This window comes from Gadus macrocephalus, chromosome 1 (assembly GCF_031168955.1).
Source record: "Gadus macrocephalus chromosome 1, ASM3116895v1".
Taxonomy (NCBI): domain Eukaryota; kingdom Metazoa; phylum Chordata; class Actinopteri; order Gadiformes; family Gadidae; genus Gadus; species Gadus macrocephalus.
The window spans coordinates 15,670,421-15,688,632 of record NC_082382.1 but is presented as its reverse complement, the minus strand read 5'-3'; the positions used below and the strand labels follow the sequence as shown (position 1 = coordinate 15,688,632).

Below are 18,212 nucleotides of genomic sequence, written 5' to 3'. Positions count from 1 at the left end.
CCGCCTTCCTTTCCATCTTTTATAAATCTATATTTCTCACATTTAACTTTTGTTTATACAGATGTACCAAAACAGCAAGCAATCTTCTGAACACTATCTTAGCCCATAATACAATTCCATGTATTTTGAAAAGAACAGTAACAATAATATATAAAGAATATATAAGCAACTTCAATCCACACAAAGACTCACACACACTTAAATGTATGATGTGGTTGCTGTGGCTCAGTTATCCCAACAAAAAAATATTTGGGAAGTTTGTTCAATGCTTACAATACAAGTTTCCACAAAAGGAATATTGAATAATAAAATAAATCCTGAGTGAGATGTGATTGAACAAATATAAGGTTAAAACCCAGCGCATATAAATACACATTCAAGAGTACGGGAGGGAGCATGATTAAATGACCAATGGGTTAACTTTCACCTTGCCAAAATAAAAAGAGCAGAAAACTGAAGGTTTCTGCAAACCTGATTATAGTTTAACTTAAAAGTCAAACAAGGAGCATTTAGAGTCCCAGCTAGTAAACTTTCAACCATAAATTCTCCTCAAGGTAACATGTAAACTATGGATAGCACTTACATATCCAAACAAAAATAAAAACAGAAGCAGGTGAAGATTTAAAATTGACCTCACAAATCAGATAAACCTTACAGCGTATAACCCTGAGCACTGACCAACAACAGACTCCTACTTTGATTCAATTAGTATTCATTCCTTAATATTTTTTAAATGGAGAATCCAAAAATGCTTTCAGGTCAAAACGTGCAAGCCTTTTTTTGGTTAACAATGTGGATTGTACCCAAAAAGGCCTTAAGCCATCCCATTTTCATCTAATAATATCAAAAAAGGAGTAAGAACAAGAAGAAAACCAGGTTCCTTTTGGTTCAAAATGTTAGTTGGGTTTTGGCCCTCTTTAGCGGCCTCTGGTCTTCTGCCCCGCTGTCGTTAGACCAGCTTTTCTTCAGAGGGGTCAGCTCCGGAGCACTCACATCTCCATCCTGGAAGAAAGAAAGGGTAAGAACTTTAGGGCACACTCACACTAGGCAAGTTTGCCTGTTCCGTGCTGCAGGAAGATTCAGCACGATTCCCCCCTCCCCACGCTGGCCCGTGGTCACACTGCTCCCAAAGGCCGTGGCCTGGGCACGATTGCTCCTTCATACATACGTCAGCACGTCGTAATACGATAAATACGTCATCACCAAGCGTGGTGTCCAGCTGCGACTGAATGCTGTCGTCGGCCCAAATTTCAAGTAAACACTCGACTTCACTATCGCACCTACGTAAACCCTCTCATGAACCGCTTGCCGCCATTGTTTAAAATGATTGTTGTGGGGAAGAAGGGCATGGACCTATAAAGAAAGAAGGGTCGCGCAAGGACTACGTCATCCAGCTCATGTTGCGTATCCCCGCGTGTGCGCGTGTGATCTCATTAGCATCTGTACTTTGGCCACGGCACACCCCAAGTGTGCCGTGGCCAATGGGCTGTTCCGTGCTGGAATACGGATGGCGTGGTCACACTAGCCAAACGTTCTAGACTTTAGTATGCAAATGAGCTCGGGCACAGGGCCGAGGCCCTAGTGTGAGTGGCCCCTTAGAAACGAGACCCAACAGGTCACACCCACAACATGTTAACATGCCAACATGGGACTTGGACACATCGCATAGAAAAATGAATAACCTAAAATAAAAGCTTTGCTTCGACTCTTACATCTGCCCAGCTAAAAGGTAGTAAAACAATCTAATTTTAAAAGATTGAATACATTTGAGGGATTAAATGAAGGAAAGACAAACCTACCTGAGGTTTTGAGAAGTTTTTGTCCATGCACCACTGGACAAAGTGCTTCCTGGCCGCCCCCAGGCTCTTCTCATCAGTCTTCTTACAGTACACCTGGATCAACTGCTCCGCAAAGTGCTCTGGGAGGAGCTTGGACACCTGTGGACAGGAGCCAGAACAAAGCATCCAATCAGAGGCATGCTGCTTGCCTCTGATTGGCTGCTTGGACTAGAAGTCCAGTCAGGGACAGACGTGTTCAGGTTCAGTAGAGGGACTGAGACTAGAGGTATATATAGTGAAACATATAACACCTTAAGATTGATAATATTTACAGAAAATAAGCTTTTCTAGTCATAATGACCACGAGTTTGAGGCTTCCAGGTTAATTTCATCAGTGACAACCAGATCCTATTTCCATCCTTTTCTTTACTGTAATTGTAGTCTGAGATGGGGAAGTCAGCATTGAAGATTCATCACATCAACCAATATAAATAAATAAAATATCTCATAAATATATTTATACTACAAACATTGCAACAACATCGCTTTAAAAAAATAATTGTGCTCAATGGCAAAGATCTGACCTGGTTCTTGCGGATCTGAATTGCCTTGTAGGGGTCACTCTTGCAGTAAAAGCGTACACTATTGATGGGATTCTTCTCCTTCATGCCATAGTCCATGGAGATAATCTAGAAGACACCAGGGGGAGACATCTCACCTTTTACTGACACATGAATGGCAATTGGTAGGATAACACACACACACACACACACACACACACACACACACACACACACACTAAAAGGGGTGTTTTTCTTACAATTTAATGCAGAGGTGTATTTGTCACAATCACAGTTGTGTATATGTACAGGGTGCAGTGAAATGAAGGGGGAAAGCTATAGGTGCAAAAGAGAAATGTGTGTAAGAAGAATCCTGCCCAATCCAACATACGTCTTAATGGATTTCTGTTCTCTTACTTCTACACGCTATCTACGCCGCATGTGAAAGAAACACTACGAAATAGGACAGGCTCCGACTTGTAAACGAACTGAACAGACATCGCACTTAAGATTAAAACTGTGCTGTAGCTTTTATTTGAGTGTACTTTGTAAAATGTCATTCCATCAGCTATTGGTGAGCAAAATACACTGTTTCAAGTGGATTGCATCTTAATCTAAGAATTTATTTAGATTTCTGACCAATCAGGCATCTCTTTCCTGAATGTTTGGGGAATCCAGCTACCCATTTATCACAGGTGCAGTGATGCAACACTTCCAAATGCTGCAGAGAAAAGTTCCAATACCTATACTACCATACTATTTAGTTCGCCAGAAAAGGATCCAACAGCGCCTTTACAGTAAGACATTCCAACAAAAGGTCTGACATTTTTTATTACCGGTAATTTATGGCTAAAATGTCATCCCATTTTTGCTTTTCAGGATTTTGTTGAAGTGAAAATCAAAAGGCATTCTATGATAAGATGCTACTGCTGAGGCCTGATCCTCACCACAGATCTATGGGAAAAACACAAACCTGTTGAGTGGAACCTTTGGGAGTGTGTGTGTGTGGATGATGGCTGGTTTAAGCAGCCTCACCGGGCCGAGTCTGATTGGACTCGGGAATGGGTGATGCTGAACACCTGTGACAGGTTAAACCAGCCATCTCCCCAAACAGTTGGGAGTCTCCTAGATGGCAACAACACCAGGCCATAGGGGTATTGCATCAAAGTCGCTAACTAAGGCGGCGCTTATGCCCCTTTTCCAACGACAGTATCAGCCCAACTTGCCATGACCTAGTGTGGCACGACACGGTTTGGATGGCAAGCCAACCCCGCCAGAAAACGACCTCACTCACTTACGTATCACCTTCATTACGCCGTAAAAAAAAAACAGTAAAATATTTATGCCGTAATGCGCAAAAAATGTGCCGCTTTTTACGCCGCAATGAAGTCCTTCAAGAAGTCCTTTTTTTTCAACTGAAAATTAGCGCCCATGTCAACTTTTTCTGCTACTTGCACCTTATCATGCTACGCAGCATTACAAGCCTCTGCCGACTAAAACATGAAGCATTTCAAGAAGAGGCATAGATAGTATCGCCTTGTGGTCAACTGTCATTTAATAGACATCTGACAGATTATGTCAAGGTTTTAAAATTAACATTATTATTATTACCAACACAACTGGAAATCGTGGATGCTATTATTTAAAGATCCTGGGTGTCGGGTTTCAGGTTCGGACATCGCTCTCGTAATTATTCGTCCAGTGGCGTGACTCTGGCCAATCAGTGGTCAGCAGCGTGTTTACGTCACATAAAAGTATCAGTTCACAGGGCTCCAGACTAACTTTTTTCACTAGGAGCACTGTGGCCCCTAACTGAAAATTGTAGGGGCACAACCAGAAATTGTAGGGGCACACACCGTAAATCAACATGGCAATGTGATTTTCTATTTTTTTTCACTGTATTACTAATGAATATGTTGATAATGGATGCAGTAATGTCAATGTGTGGTTTCAAATTCAGTGTTACATTTTATTCACATCTATACCAACTGTTTCCACTTATGCGCCCCTTCCCCGTTTAACGTTGTGTACAAATAAAAATACAAAAAAGGGCAAATTTACTGGTCGCACATGTGTGACCAGATGCAAAATTCAGTCGCAAACTCAAATTTTGGTCGCAGTCTGAAGCCGCGTAATGATTTCTTAAATTTTCCTGACCATATTTTGATTTCATTTTATTGCCTGCAAAGACATTACATTATGAATTTGGTGGAAGAATTACTTTATAACTCCTCTTCTTGTTCCCTGTATCAATACCCGCCATGACGTCGTACTAGTGCAACTATCTTGCCGTTATTAACAAAGATCCTTTATCAACAGTCTCTGTTAATGTTAAAAGTAACTCGTTCTATCAAACACATGCACATTCTGAGTGCAGAAACTGACGATTGCAGATCGAAAATCTTGATTTACAGAGCAGTTAGGATTACCTAAATCAAGATAAGATAGGAGGCCAAAGATAAGATAGGAAACGGCCAACAGGTTAGGGACTGCTTCTGTAATAGGAAGTTAGGATTTTTCCTATCTTTGAGTCCCTAACTTAAGTTAGGATGAGAAGTTAGGATTTTTTCTGTAATGAGGCCCCTGGGGCCTCAGGTACCTTATTTTGGCGATCGAAACGCAGGTGGGTCGAGTGGAGACGAGTTTAGCTGGTACCGTCGGTGGAAAAGGGGAATTTGTTGATTAAGCCCAGTTAGAACTAAAGACAACTTCCAGTTGAGGCTAAAGCCATTCCATCAACCCAATTCAGCTGTGCCTTGTTCAGGTTAGTTCAAACAAGGCTAACATTATCGTGGAGTACGCACGCTCATGAGAGATGTCACCAGCCCAGAACCGTGAATGTCGAATCATGGATAAAATGTCTGAAAAGGACAGAGCGGGATCTTTTCCAGCGGCGAACAGAAGCTGCTTGTTGAGGTCTATGAGGAGTACAAGTAGCATATATTGACAAAAAAAGGGAACACCATAACCATTAATAAAAAACAGGGAGGCTGCTTGGCAAAAAAATCGCTGATCTGTTGAATGCATAAGTAGTATTAAGCATAAAATATTTTAATTGAATATAGACAATGGTTTAGTAATCAGGGAGATAGTCTCAAGGTAACGTGTCGGACTTGCACCCGGTCGTCCGGGCGGGGTTCAATCCCAATGCAATTAGTAATTTAGGAAGGATTACTGGAGAAATCAAATTACTTTTCATGCCATTTATTTTCCATTTCTTTGAAGAGATCTAAATTGATTAACCATAGTATTTATTTCAACAGAAGTGGTCTCAGCTGCCTGCCAAGAAACTCACCTGTATGGAATTTATGTGGCTGACACTTTCCCATGCAGCCGAGTCTTTGTCATTGTGACAAAGACTTCCCTATCATCAACATTAACTTTATGGTTTTTTTATGGGTTTTTGCAAGTAAATTTTTCGTTCTGGGGAAATTGTAAGATATATATTATATAAAAAGTCAATTGTTAGGCCTACTTTCTGACATAAAGGGAAAAACAAAAATAAGCCAATACCAAGAGTTGTATGACTCAGGACACGAACTCGAGCCGTGCGCACCACAGCGGCAGCGTTAGACCACTCAGCCAACTGCTGGTTCTCGATTACGGTATAATACATAGATTCGTATAAAAATGTGTAGAGTAAAATATAAACGATAACATTAGATAGCAATTAATTTCATCATTATCAAACCTTTACAATAAAACAGATTTCTAACACCATCAACCTTTGTCCGTAGGAGCCAAAATCTTGCTTGAAAGAATTTGGCTTGAAATTATGCATTCGTTCCAGCCGCAGTACGTGCATACGTTCCCACAGGGAAACGGAAGTGTATGGAGCCTTTTAAGAGCCACTGGAGGGAGGGACTCACGTGGACAATGAGGTCCTTTGGCCTCAGGACGACGTCGTTCAGCCTGCCGTTCTGCGGCGTGGCTTTGGCCACCTCGCCTGCCCAATTCAGACGCATCTCCTTCAGGGAAGACAAGGGAATGAGCACAAAGACTGTTAGGGTTCTGTTCCTCCTTCACTCCTAGCTCCCACACACAAATAAACGCACCTCTGTGAGTACGATGGGCCTTTCAGCCTGTGTCTGGCCCACACACTTGTAGAGCCGACGGCAGACGATGTTGCGGAGGATCTCCCTGGCCTCATGCAGCTCCGGCAGGGAGGAGTAGAGGATCCTTTCAAAGACGTGGTCTACAGGAGGGACAGACAGGCCGACACGTTAGCATGCCTCAGGCAGTCCTTGTGTTTGTCCTGCTCTCAGCTGATTATATTGGTCTTCTTTAGCTGTTTACCATTTTAGTAGGGAGCAGGTAGTGGTTAGGCATCTTGCTTAAAGAGCCAGTGAACCCAAAACCGTTTTTCTATCAAACGTGTTGATGTGGTTTAAAAACGTCCAATGTTTTTGCCATTCTCCCCACAACACTATCAATCAAACTTTATTTATAAAGCGTATTTCGTGCAAAACTGCATTACAAGCAGGTGCTTAATATAACAATGAAAATAAATAAATAAAATGGATCAAGAGAATGCTGAGCTTAATAGGTACGTCTTAAGGTTCCTTTAAAGATATTCAGATTGTGAAGAGGCTGTTCCAGAGGCGAGGACTATAGACACTAAATGCCTCCTCCCCATAGGTCTCTGTCCTCATCCAGGGAACAACTTAAAGGCCGGTGCCAGCGGTCCTGAGTGATCTAGAAGGTGCATACATCAGAAGCATCTCTGACTTATGTATTCAGGGCTATTCCATTGATCGCTTTGAACACCAATTGGAGGATTTTAAAAATCTATTCAAGAACTGACGGGCATCAATGAAGAGACAGGAGAGATGTGACAGGAGAGACATTACTATTATTATTAGTAATCAAGCCTGCTAGTAATGCATGCATTAGTCTCTCAGTATCTGCCTGGGAGAGAAGCGGTTGCACGTTAATTCTAAGGTGAAAGAAGTCAAAAGGACCCAGAACGGCAGGTCAAAGGAGCAAAAAACTAATTGACTGCGGCGTCCGAGAGAAAGTTCAGCTTTTCGGACACTTGTAGTACAACGCCATGGTGTGTGTTGATGGTGAAGCTCAGTCTGAGCAGCGATTTATTAAATGTCCGGGACTCCGGGTCCGGGTCCGGTTAGGCTTCCCGGACTCGTAACGCTCATGCACATCAATGGTACTGAAAAAGTATCAAAGTTGGCTTGGGAATTCCAGCTGAAACTGGTTTCACTGGCTCTTCAAGGAGGCCTTGGGTCAGGAAGATAACTATTCTTGGGTATTGGAAAAATAACATAAGCGTTATGCAACACTAAGAAGCCAAAAACAGCTCAGTTTGGTCTCAACACTTACCAGTCAGCTTGGTGTATGCCACCATGTCCTCTATAGCTGTGGACATTGTGAACATTTTCCCATCCGACCCCTCGAATTGGAGGTGTTTGTCTGCCAATAAAAATGCCTCTGTGATCCTAGTTGAAAAACACAACCAAACTCAGTTTGGAATACAAAGACTCTGATTCATCATGTAAATACCGGACTAGATGATGAAACTGGTAGTATTATAGTACCTAGCAAAGACGCAGTACTTACATAGTCTCAACAATGTTGGCTACTTTGTGCTGGTAGGCTCTTCTGTGAAGACAGTTTCTCGTGTGGAACATGTCATACAGATTGCCCACTTCCTGTTGAATGAATCCCCCGAGTTATGTTTAGTCAAATAAAGGACCAATTAGAGAGCTGCTCGAATCAGAGTACCAACAGAAGTCTGAGATCATTTGACCTTGTCTCTGGTACAGATGTGCTTCTCCCCTTCCACATCACACACCCTGGCAAACTTGAGGAAGCGGTGGTAGTCAAAGTTATTCTTGATGCCCAGGTGATAGCAGTCTCTGAGATGAGGAATGAAAAGAATAAATATAATCTAATAATAATGCAGGTTTACTAGTTAGTCACTCAGGGGACTTTTCATATATTTATTTCAAAGCTTGAATTCTGATACCAATCAGTATGGAGCATCAAGGAGTAGGCTTTTGCTTAAGGCTGCTTACAGGCAGGTTTTTGACATTAGGGATTGAGCCATGTATCACCTAGTCACCACAATATCCTGCCCCCTTATCTTGTCACTTCAGTTATGGCGGCAGTGAAAATCTTACAAAGAGCAGTGGCATTTACTCTCGATGCTACGGTTAGCAGAACAGACAAACAAGGTTAGTGAGTGGGGAATGGACTGACCTCGCAAAGTAATCCCATTTGTCCACATCGATGCCGTTCCTTTTGTTGGCCACGATCTCGTACAGGAAAGACTTCTCCTCTGGACGGCCTTCGTATGGCCACTGCAGCGACAGCACGAGGAAACGATCAACGGGCAAATAGAAATAGAACACATCACATTTCACAGGAAACCCTATTTCAGTGTGCCGTGCAATGAGGTTCAGAACAAAAAAAATACCTGTTTTGTGGTGTAGCAAGTCTAAATGGAGGGGGTTCTGTGAGAATGATTCACTTTTTTGTCAATGGTGGGAAGAGGTTTTGGGACAGCCTTGCTGGCCAAAAACTTCTTCCCACCATTGCCAAAAAAAGTGAAAGATCATAAATATTTAATGTTCAACATTTGCGATTTCTAATTGGTCAGGCACATACAGCACAATCAATGTACATACCCCTCTGTGAGGAGAGTCAATGTACATACTAGGGATGTACGGTATAAACGGTATAGAAAGTACACCGGTGTGAATTTGCGCTACGGTATGGATTTTGACGTTACCGAGAGACCGGTGTGACCGGTAGACAGCGTTGTGTGTAACGCGTTACAAAGTAAGTTGCGCCTTAATACAGTAACGTAAATACTTTAATGTAAAAAGTCAAGTTTCACTTTGGCGTAACATTACTTTTCCCAGGGACAGATTTGACAGCGATACTGCATTCTCAGGCAGCATGCTATTGTGCATTAGCATACTATTGCGAAATAGCATACTATTGCACAATAGCATATTAGCAAACTATTGCGCAAACATGCAGGGGCACGCAGGCACACTTGCTGCGCACCTGCGTGCTTGCTGCGCACCTGCGTGCTTGCTGCGCACCTGCGTGCTTGCTGCGCACCTGCCTGCTTGCTGCGCACCTGCCTGCTTGCTGCGCACCTGCCTGCTTGCTGCGCACCTGCCTGCTTGCTGCGCACCTGCCTGCTTGCTGCGCACCTGCGTGCTTGCTGCGCACCTGCCTGCTTGCTGCGCACCTGCGTGCTTGCTGCGCACCTGCGTGCTTGCTGCGCACCTGCGTGCTTGCTGCGCACCTGCGTGCTTGCTGCGCACCTGCGTGCTTGCGCATTAGTCCCTTCACAAGCTCTCATTCCACACCGTACGAGACAGAAGCTGGTAGCGTAAGGCTGTCCCTGCATCTCAGACATCGCTTCCGCAGGCATTGTCCAAAGCCAGTCCTTAAGACAAAAAAAGCCAGCGGTGGAACGTGATAACAGACGCCGTCACTGTTGACCTGTGATATACATTTTAGTCCATACCGTACAGCCCCAGTACATACCCCTCTGCTGGGAGAGTCAATGTACATACCCCTCTGCTGGGAGAGTCAATGGAGACCTGGGGTCCACCTATCTGCTCCTTGATGAAGACAAGGTCCTCCGGTAGAACCAGCCCGTACTCCTCCATCACCGGCATTAGGTCATTATCCTCAACCAGATAGTCAAACATGGCTAGTGATGCAGTCTCGTGCTGCAATGACACACAAGCAGAAACACATGCATGATTCAACAAATTTTCCCTCACAACTCGAACACTGCACAAAGTACAATCTTTTCATGAGCTTGTATAAACTTGGTTTGATTTGCAACTAGTTTGTTGAAAGGGTTGTTCAAACAGCTGATATATAGCTCTTATCTTATTTAATGAATGCCAACAGCCAAATAGAGACCTTTTAACATTTAACATTTCAATGGCCAACCCTTATCGGCTGAAACATTACTGCCTGCCAAAAGATAAACCTAAAGGGCTGATTATGGTCACAAGTTCAGGCAACACAACGGGGGTACAGACCTGTTAGGTCCTTGCAGACCCTCCTTACGTCTACCGCAAGGGCCTGACGTGCACCTCCCAAAAATTGTAAACGTCCGTCGAGGCGACGCAGCAGCAAGGGCTGCGATTGGTCTGCTCGCTAAAACCCGACACAGAACCAAAACAGGTTGACTGCGTTGAAGCGTCTGCGTGGTCCTTGCGTTGCGTGAACGTGGAACCATAATCAGCCCTATAATGTGGTGTGCTCATTGGTACAGATGCACAGACACCAGTACCGCACTCCGTATTGGTCCCAAACTCTAAAATTACTCAGATCCAACCTCACCCGATACCATTTTACAGTAACGTGGCAGTCACCTCTCGTGAGTTGAGCAGGTAGGCAGAAGGAGTGCGGATACACACAAGTACGTAGGAGATCGTACAATTTTCAGAAACAATCAAGACACATGTGGATACATGATTATATGTTGCGTTAAATCTGCGTTGGGTATATATATTCCATGCCGTCTATGGTATTCTCAATACTTTCCTTAGTTTGTGAGTGAGTGTCGGCCTCACTCATTCGCATGAATAGTATTCCCACTGATTCATTCACTTTGTTAAAGGTCCCATGGAATGAAAATTTCACTTTTAGGTTTTCTAACATTAATATGCGTTCCCCTAGCCTGCCTATGGTCCCCCAGTGGCTAGAAAGTACGCTAGGTGTAAAATGAGCACTAAGTATCCTTCTCCGCCTTTGAAAAATTAAAGCTCAGCCGTGTCGATTTGGATTTGGCCCATAAGGGGCCAGGTTACCTCCCCTTTCTCTGCTTTGCCTGCCCAGAGAATTTGGCCCCCCAATGAGACAATGACAAGACAACGAGCGCCACATGTGTGTGTGATATACACACTGTAACACAAGTGTTGTACACTTCTTTGTTATTTGGATTACCGTTCTGCTGTTGGTGTTATGGCGCATAACACCCAACATAAGGTAAGGTTTGCGTAAAGCTCCCATTTGGTGAAAAGACTATACTGCGTCGGGTTCTCTGATGTCTCTGGTACTTCCACGACGAGACTCATAGTGGGGGTTATCTCGGCCATGGTTGAGAAGGACTTTGGCTTTGACTCCCTGAAGTCCAGATTGAACCGCTACATTGTCTCCCGCCGGAGCAGCGCCGTGGGGCGCTGCTCCGGCGGGAGACAATCCCTTTCTCCTCCATATCGGCGGCGGTGCATCACCGTCTCCGCCCGGCAGCAGGGCTCAGGCGGGAGAATCCCGGCAACAATCCCTTTCTCCTCCATGCCGCCGCTCAGTCTGTACTTCAGATTGACATGGAAGAACCAGACGAGATTCATAATATCATCCAGAGGCGCACACAGCTTTTGGTCGTGATAATATATATTATATAGATATCTATGTATTATATTAAATTATTTAGATATAGAGCTCCAGGATTCCAACCGGAGCACCTGGGGTGTCCTAGAATATTTACAGAACACGGCCAAAATCTGTGTCCGCCTCTGTATGACATTAGGATTTCCAAGCCATTGCGATACATCCACTGTAAAGGCCAGCGTATGTGGAGCCTCATTGTGGGACTGGCTCGTAGTGGCTGTAATTCTGAACCAAGGCAGACATGTTTGAACGTCTTCAAATACTGTATTAGGGGCCCACTAACACCTATATAAAAGCATCTATAAAGTAGCATGCCATGGGACCTTTAAAGTGAGTCAGTGCACTCGAGTTTAGTTTTGTTTCTACATGGCGTATTTTCTTTAAGGAATACAATGTATTTCCGTTGGCTCAACAAAATAACAATAACTAGCATATAATGCATTGCATATATCGTGCAAAAATATTTTCAATGTCATTGTTAGAACTGCAATGGTAGTATGCAGTACTTATGCGTACTTTGTATCAGCAAGTATCCAAATGTAAGTGCTTGTACTTGGATTGAAAATGTGTTTTCGGTGGATCCCAACTTGTTCACCATGTCTGCATAAGCCTATTGTAATCATAGCATATGATATGATTAAGAAAAAAAAAAAAAAAAAGTTGGCCTGCAACCCAAGAACTGAGAACATGTAAATATAGAACAACAAAGCTTGCGGCCAAGACCGTTGGTGGAGTTCAGATTACGACCATGCAATGAGATGAAAATAGAAACTATTCTAGTCCGATTGACTCATGAGTTATCACTGCTAAATAATAAATAAATTTTAAAAAAACGTAACAGATCCACACTTTCAATCAGTTGACTTAATAGAGAACAATGTGTCCAAAAATGTATGCATTTGTGTGAGAAAATCTGGGAAATTATAATGCTAATTCTTGGGATACAGATTCCATTGTCATTGCATTTGGTTGCTTTTTCAGAAGAACTAACAAGAAAGGATAAATACCTTCTGAAAATATTAACTGCAGCAGAAAAAACAGGAATTATTCGTAAAGGGTTACAGGCCACCTAAAAGTGGAAGCGAAAAATGCTATGGGAGCATATTCATGCTCGAAACGAATATGCTCCCATAGCATTTTTCACTTCTTAATTTGTCAGCAGATGGATGACTATGCCACAGATTATACTTAAATTGTAGCTCTTAAATCTGTACACAACTGTAACGTTCCTAGAGTTGACTGTGTCTGGCCTTGTACAAGCCCTTTTACTATTTAGGCAACTCCAGGCTCTTCCATGATTGGTTTGGGGAATTGTCGATCACATTCGCAAACCCAGAGTTACCATCTCAATGGCAGAGAAACGTATGGAGGGAGCAGAGAGGGATGGTATGTTTTTTCTGGATTCTCAAAGAATTAAAAATTTACCAAAATCACCTCTCATTTATCATATCTCAAGGACAAACCTTTTCTTTCCTAAAGTGAGATTACATTTAATTTTGCTTTCTGAAAACGTCAGTGTTTTTTGGTTGGATCCTGAGGCTGTGGATAGAAGGTAGCAACTAGTAAATTAGTTTAGGAATGTTTGGCCAGACGTCTGACCTGTTCTAGCGTGTTAGCAGATAAGGGTCTGTGAATTGTCTTCGAACCAACAGCAAGAGGAATAAACAAACTGCAACGCCTGACCTTGAAACAGGGGTTTGGGTTATGGGGAAAGCAGTGAGAGAATACTTCAGTACCTTCCATTTGAATCCTGGACGTGCTTTAGGAATGAACATCCCATCAAACATATGAGAGAAAGGTCCATGTCCTAGAGAGGGAGAAATAGCTTTAGAAAATATGGAACCATTCATTCATTCATTTACCATCCCATCGTTGCTCACGGCAACCATAACTGGTTTCATTCTCACACAGAAACTGGCAGTGGTTTTGCGGTTAGGGGTGTGGCTCTTACTCACCTAGATCATGACACAGGCCAGCGATTTGCACACAGAGGATGTCTCTGGTATTTATCTGCAATTCAGGCTGCCTCTCGTTCAGAGAGCGCACAAGTCTTCCAGCCAGGTGCCCAACTCTGCAACCAGTCAATTAACACAGATGGTTTAATTGATAAATGTTGCCACAGAGAATCCGGTTAGATAAAAACATAACAAACATAAGTGGTCAGTACAAGATATCCCAGTTAAATGCTGCTACACAAGCATGCAGTGCACCGTGCATTATTTTTCAAGAAAGCAATGAACTTACAAGCATACATTATATTAATTTGAGGGTATTTAGGCCTAATATATGGAAACATATTTGGAAACACACACACACCCAATGGAATGCTCGAAGCGATTATGAGATGCTCCGGGGAATACAAGGTAGGCCCCTCCGAGCTGCTTGATGTTCCTCAGTCGTTGGAATTGAGGTGTGTCCATGATTTTGACCAGAAGAGGGTGGAGTTCAATGTGTCCGTGGATGGGGTCATTAAACACCTGAAAGAGAAGAGGAGAGAAAAAACATTACTCCAAGCCTCAGAATCAGTCGTTTTAGGTGTTGATAGGTTGTATCAGCATGATGCGACATGTTGTACATCACAGAAATACTGCAGGCACAACACCAGTACATTCAATACTGCAGAGATAACAGGCCTAAACGGTGTCTGGTCTGTTGCCTTGTTTTGAAACAAAGTGAGTTTGAAAGCAAATATGCTGAGTACAGCAGGTTTTACAGTTTTGCATTATGCTTCACAGGTGTGGACATTCCTTTGGCTCAAAAAGGGTTTAGAGTTTCAGCAAACCATAGCAAAACAAACCTTCAGCTTAACAACCATTTACTTGGTCTTATCTCTGACGCTTTCTCTGCAAAAATCGAATTACCTTGGAGGGGATTATTGAAGAACTTTTGAGCTTCTTAATACTGTGCAGAATTTCTAGGCGGACACCTAGCGGGCTGGGGAAATTAAAAAATAAGTGTAAGAAATGTGTATGAGGAGGATAGACTTTGACTAGCACATTTCATTAGGCAGATACCATATCTTATTGAGCGACCCTCAATAAGTTGAGTTGTCCCTGCCAGACTTACCTAATACCCATTTTCTGCAAAAGCTCTTCAGTAAGTTCACGCAGTCCAACACCAGTTATTCCATGTTCTTTAAAAAAAGGTATATACACATATGTTTATCTATCAAATGGCCACAATGTAAATGCTATAGGTTCAGGTTGTGTTTAGCAGTAGTGGTCAAGGGTGCTAGCGTTAATGCTAAAACCGGACAATGTATACACAAATAGTTTGAGGTTTGCATGGCTGTTCATACGACAATCAACCACTAAAAAGGAAAAACAAAATGTACCTCTAAAAGTGCCCGTCCATTCTTGGAGCCCCTGCCCTCGAAGAAATTGACATGTGTCCTCGACATCCCATCGCATAAAGTCCGAGTACAGCTGGGGGACAGCAGACAACCGTTTCTGTGGCGTTTTAAATACGCCAGGGGACAAATCCTCTTCTATTGGGCGCACTGGACAATCCATGTTGAACAAACAGTCGGCGGGTTTTCTGAGAGACTATTACGTTACTCAAATAGTGTCTGTTCAGCTGATCAGACTTGGCGCCCAACATGGATAGGACTCCCTGCCTGAGAAAATGCCGGTGGTTGCTTCGCTCTGATTGGCTGTCTGGCCAGTAGGTGGGACAAAGTGCGCTGAGGAAAACGTGACGTACTTGCTGTGCTGCGTTCAACAGTATCTGCAGAAATCAGTTTCTTGAGATACCTTTATATCACGGACTATTTGGTAAACCCTCCATGAGTCTCACAAATCCGTCTGAATAATAATATATAAAATCTGATGGCAGATGCGCTCAAACCCGGGTGAAGGGGGAGTTTCACTTTATTTTGCGTCATATTTGTTTGGACCAATCATGTTGCTGGAGGCGGATATCTTTTCGGAAACCAACCTTTAGTATCTGTCTGCGTCCTGCAAGACGGAGGCGTAACTTGTAGTAGGAGGCGTAACTTGTAGTAGGAGGCGTAACTTGTAGTCAGAGGCGTGTCTAGTACTTTTCTAAATCGCGGAAGTGATCTGTATGTAGCAAATGTATGTTCAAATAATTTTATTGAATACATAGGCCTATTGTTATTGATCGCATGCTGCATGTTTTCAAGGTCCTGCATGAGATAGAAAACAATGAATTAACATAAATATTACTGATAGAAACAAGACAAGAACAATGTCACTAACATGAGGATAGTTATGAGAAAGCCTTCATATTATAGCGTTCACATTACAAGCCCTCATTTTATATATATTTGCCGGTCTTCAATACATGGATTTCTCAGGTACGTCATCACTGTTGCACTGTGCAAACTCGGGGCAGAAAGAAGCAAGCAACATCTACTAGCCTGTACAGTATAGAGTATTTTGTGACTGTTCAGTGTGCATCTCAAACGTGTGCATCGAACTAACTTCACAGAGGTGGCGAAAGCTGGGGTTTCTTCCAACGTTAAAACAGTAGGCCAAAGCGTTCGAACATTTCGTAAAGAATGTTAAACAGTATCACCCTAGTAGTCTGCCCTAGTTCTGGAGTTCATTAAGCTTGTAAAAACCAAAAAAATCATTGTTGTTAATCCACTTCTTTTTACTTACCGACATGAATATCTGAAGATCCGACTTCAAGGAAGATCTCGTGTTAACCGTGATTTACAAGGCTTTTTTTTTTACCGCGAAAAGAGAAGATCTCGCTTGGACCGCGATTTAGAAAAGTACAAGTTACGCCTCCTAGTACAAGTTACGCCTCCTACAAGTTACGCCTCCGTCTTGCAGGACGCAGACAGACCCTACTCAAACCAACTGGGCCAGCCCTGTATTGATGGATTTCATGATTTTTTTCGTTGACTCAGTTCGCGTCGGTCAGTTCACCAAGAACAATCTTTCAGAATCGTTTCTTCGTTCGTTCAGTCGCGTTTTCGGTAGTGGTGATTAGAATCATGAGCTTTGTTCGAAATCGTTCCCTATTCACTCACTCACTATTCCCTATAGAGTGTTCATGACATAGTGCACTATATAGGGAATGAACAAACGAGAATTCGAACACTACGCTGAACATTTCTATACGTCATTTGCATCAGTAAATGTGCCGGGTATTTGTGTGACGCAGACAGATGCGCCCACATCATGTAAACAAACCTGGCACTCACGAGGAAAGCTGGAGGTTGTTTTGATGTTGAATGTTACATTTCCTTGATCAAGTTTTTTTTTATTAATTTTGAATGTTACATTTTCCACGATAAATCCCAAATAAATTGTTGACAGATCTAAATGAAAGTCGGAGACTCCATCATTAAATGTATACGTTTTCGCGGTTATTCGGCTTCTTCTTCTCCTCCTGAAAAACACGACCGCATTGCATTGTGGTAACGGGAGTAACATGTAGGGAACGTTGTATGTAAACTCAAATTTTGGGTATTTTAAGTCCACTATAAAGTGACATTCATGAAATTAACCACTGAGAATTCGAACACCACTACAAAATGGCGAGCACCCTATATCCGTGATAGGGAACGATTTCTAACAGCTTTGGAATGCACGGTTTTCAGCTGAGTCAGTCAGACTCAGCTCCTCCCTCGTTATCATTCTCAAACGATCGTGGAAGTCGGTCATCAATCAACACAACATTACAACTTTAACCAAACCCAGCGGGATGGGGGGGTGTAATTGATTATTGGATGTTTAACATATCAGCAAGATAATAGACTTGATTTAGCAATGATGGGTGTCCCGGGTGGAGAATGAACCATGAAATAACGAGACAGATTGACGAGACATTCAATATTATATTAATCTGGCATGACACCGAAAATACAAAGACAGCATGCATTTACCATTTCACTGATATTGAATCGTGTTATCATAGGCCTACACTCGCTCACTAAGCCTCTACCCTCTTCACCACTCCCATCAGTGAACAAACAGAGACTCAGCGACTCAGCGACTAGTGTGTCTGGGAGGAGTCGAGTCTGAGAACGAATTAGAAGAACGAGAGAAAATAATCAGTTTGGTTCGTTCTTGTTAAATATCGTTCATTCGAACTGATCCGGTCACGAACGGCCCATCACTAGCCAGCAGTAGTCATTCAACTGTAAATGTCAATGTACAGGTTTCAGACGCTCTGTCGACACCGTATAAAATGCACGCTCTTTTGAAAGCTTTATCCACTTCCACAAATTACTTTTCTTGTAGAATATCTCCGTAATGAAACCGGAAACAAAGGGTTAAGTAACTTTTCAGTTTTTCCCCCAAGAGATTCTGCTATCACAGCGTATGGCTGTGGTCCAACAGTCTAAAATGATGCGTCCTATGTCCTTCCCTAACCTATATGTAAAGGAGAATTAATATTGCCAGGCGTCCCACTTTCCACAGCTGCCATTTTATTTGTTTTATGAAAAGCTAATAAAAACGGCACTCCATGCAAGAGGCTTAAACAAATATCGAATCAACCCGCCCCCTAT

General features: G+C 42.8%; 1 protein-coding gene across 2 annotated transcripts in view; it reads right to left on the bottom strand.

Annotated features, from left to right (window-relative positions):
- Positions 1-705: 705 nt before the first annotated feature.
- samhd1 (SAM domain and HD domain 1) overlaps positions 706-18,212 on the bottom strand; it is an 18,692-nt gene continuing 1,185 nt past the window's right edge. Inside the window, exons 1-16 of one of the 2 annotated variants that reach the window (XM_060049088.1) lie at positions 15,060-15,529; positions 14,792-14,858; positions 14,587-14,659; positions 14,042-14,202; positions 13,681-13,796; positions 13,462-13,532; positions 9,889-10,047; positions 8,555-8,655; positions 8,103-8,211; positions 7,913-8,004; positions 7,676-7,791; positions 6,394-6,533; positions 6,208-6,306; positions 2,363-2,467; positions 1,800-1,937; positions 706-1,002 (exon numbers count right to left, since the gene is read on the bottom strand). In XM_060049088.1, coding sequence (XP_059905071.1) covers positions 889-1,002; positions 1,800-1,937; positions 2,363-2,467; positions 6,208-6,306; positions 6,394-6,533; positions 7,676-7,791; positions 7,913-8,004; positions 8,103-8,211; positions 8,555-8,655; positions 9,889-10,047; positions 13,462-13,532; positions 13,681-13,796; positions 14,042-14,202; positions 14,587-14,659; positions 14,792-14,858; positions 15,060-15,237 — 1,839 coding nt within the window. In that variant the 5' untranslated portion in view covers positions 15,238-15,529 and the 3' untranslated portion in view covers positions 706-888. Of the gene's footprint in view, positions 1,003-1,799; positions 1,938-2,362; positions 2,468-6,207; positions 6,307-6,393; positions 6,534-7,675; positions 7,792-7,912; positions 8,005-8,102; positions 8,212-8,554; positions 8,656-9,888; positions 10,048-13,461; positions 13,533-13,680; positions 13,797-14,041; positions 14,203-14,586; positions 14,660-14,791; positions 14,859-15,059; positions 15,530-18,212 lie in introns of those variants that run through there. The other variant, XM_060049096.1, reaches the window with a different exon arrangement.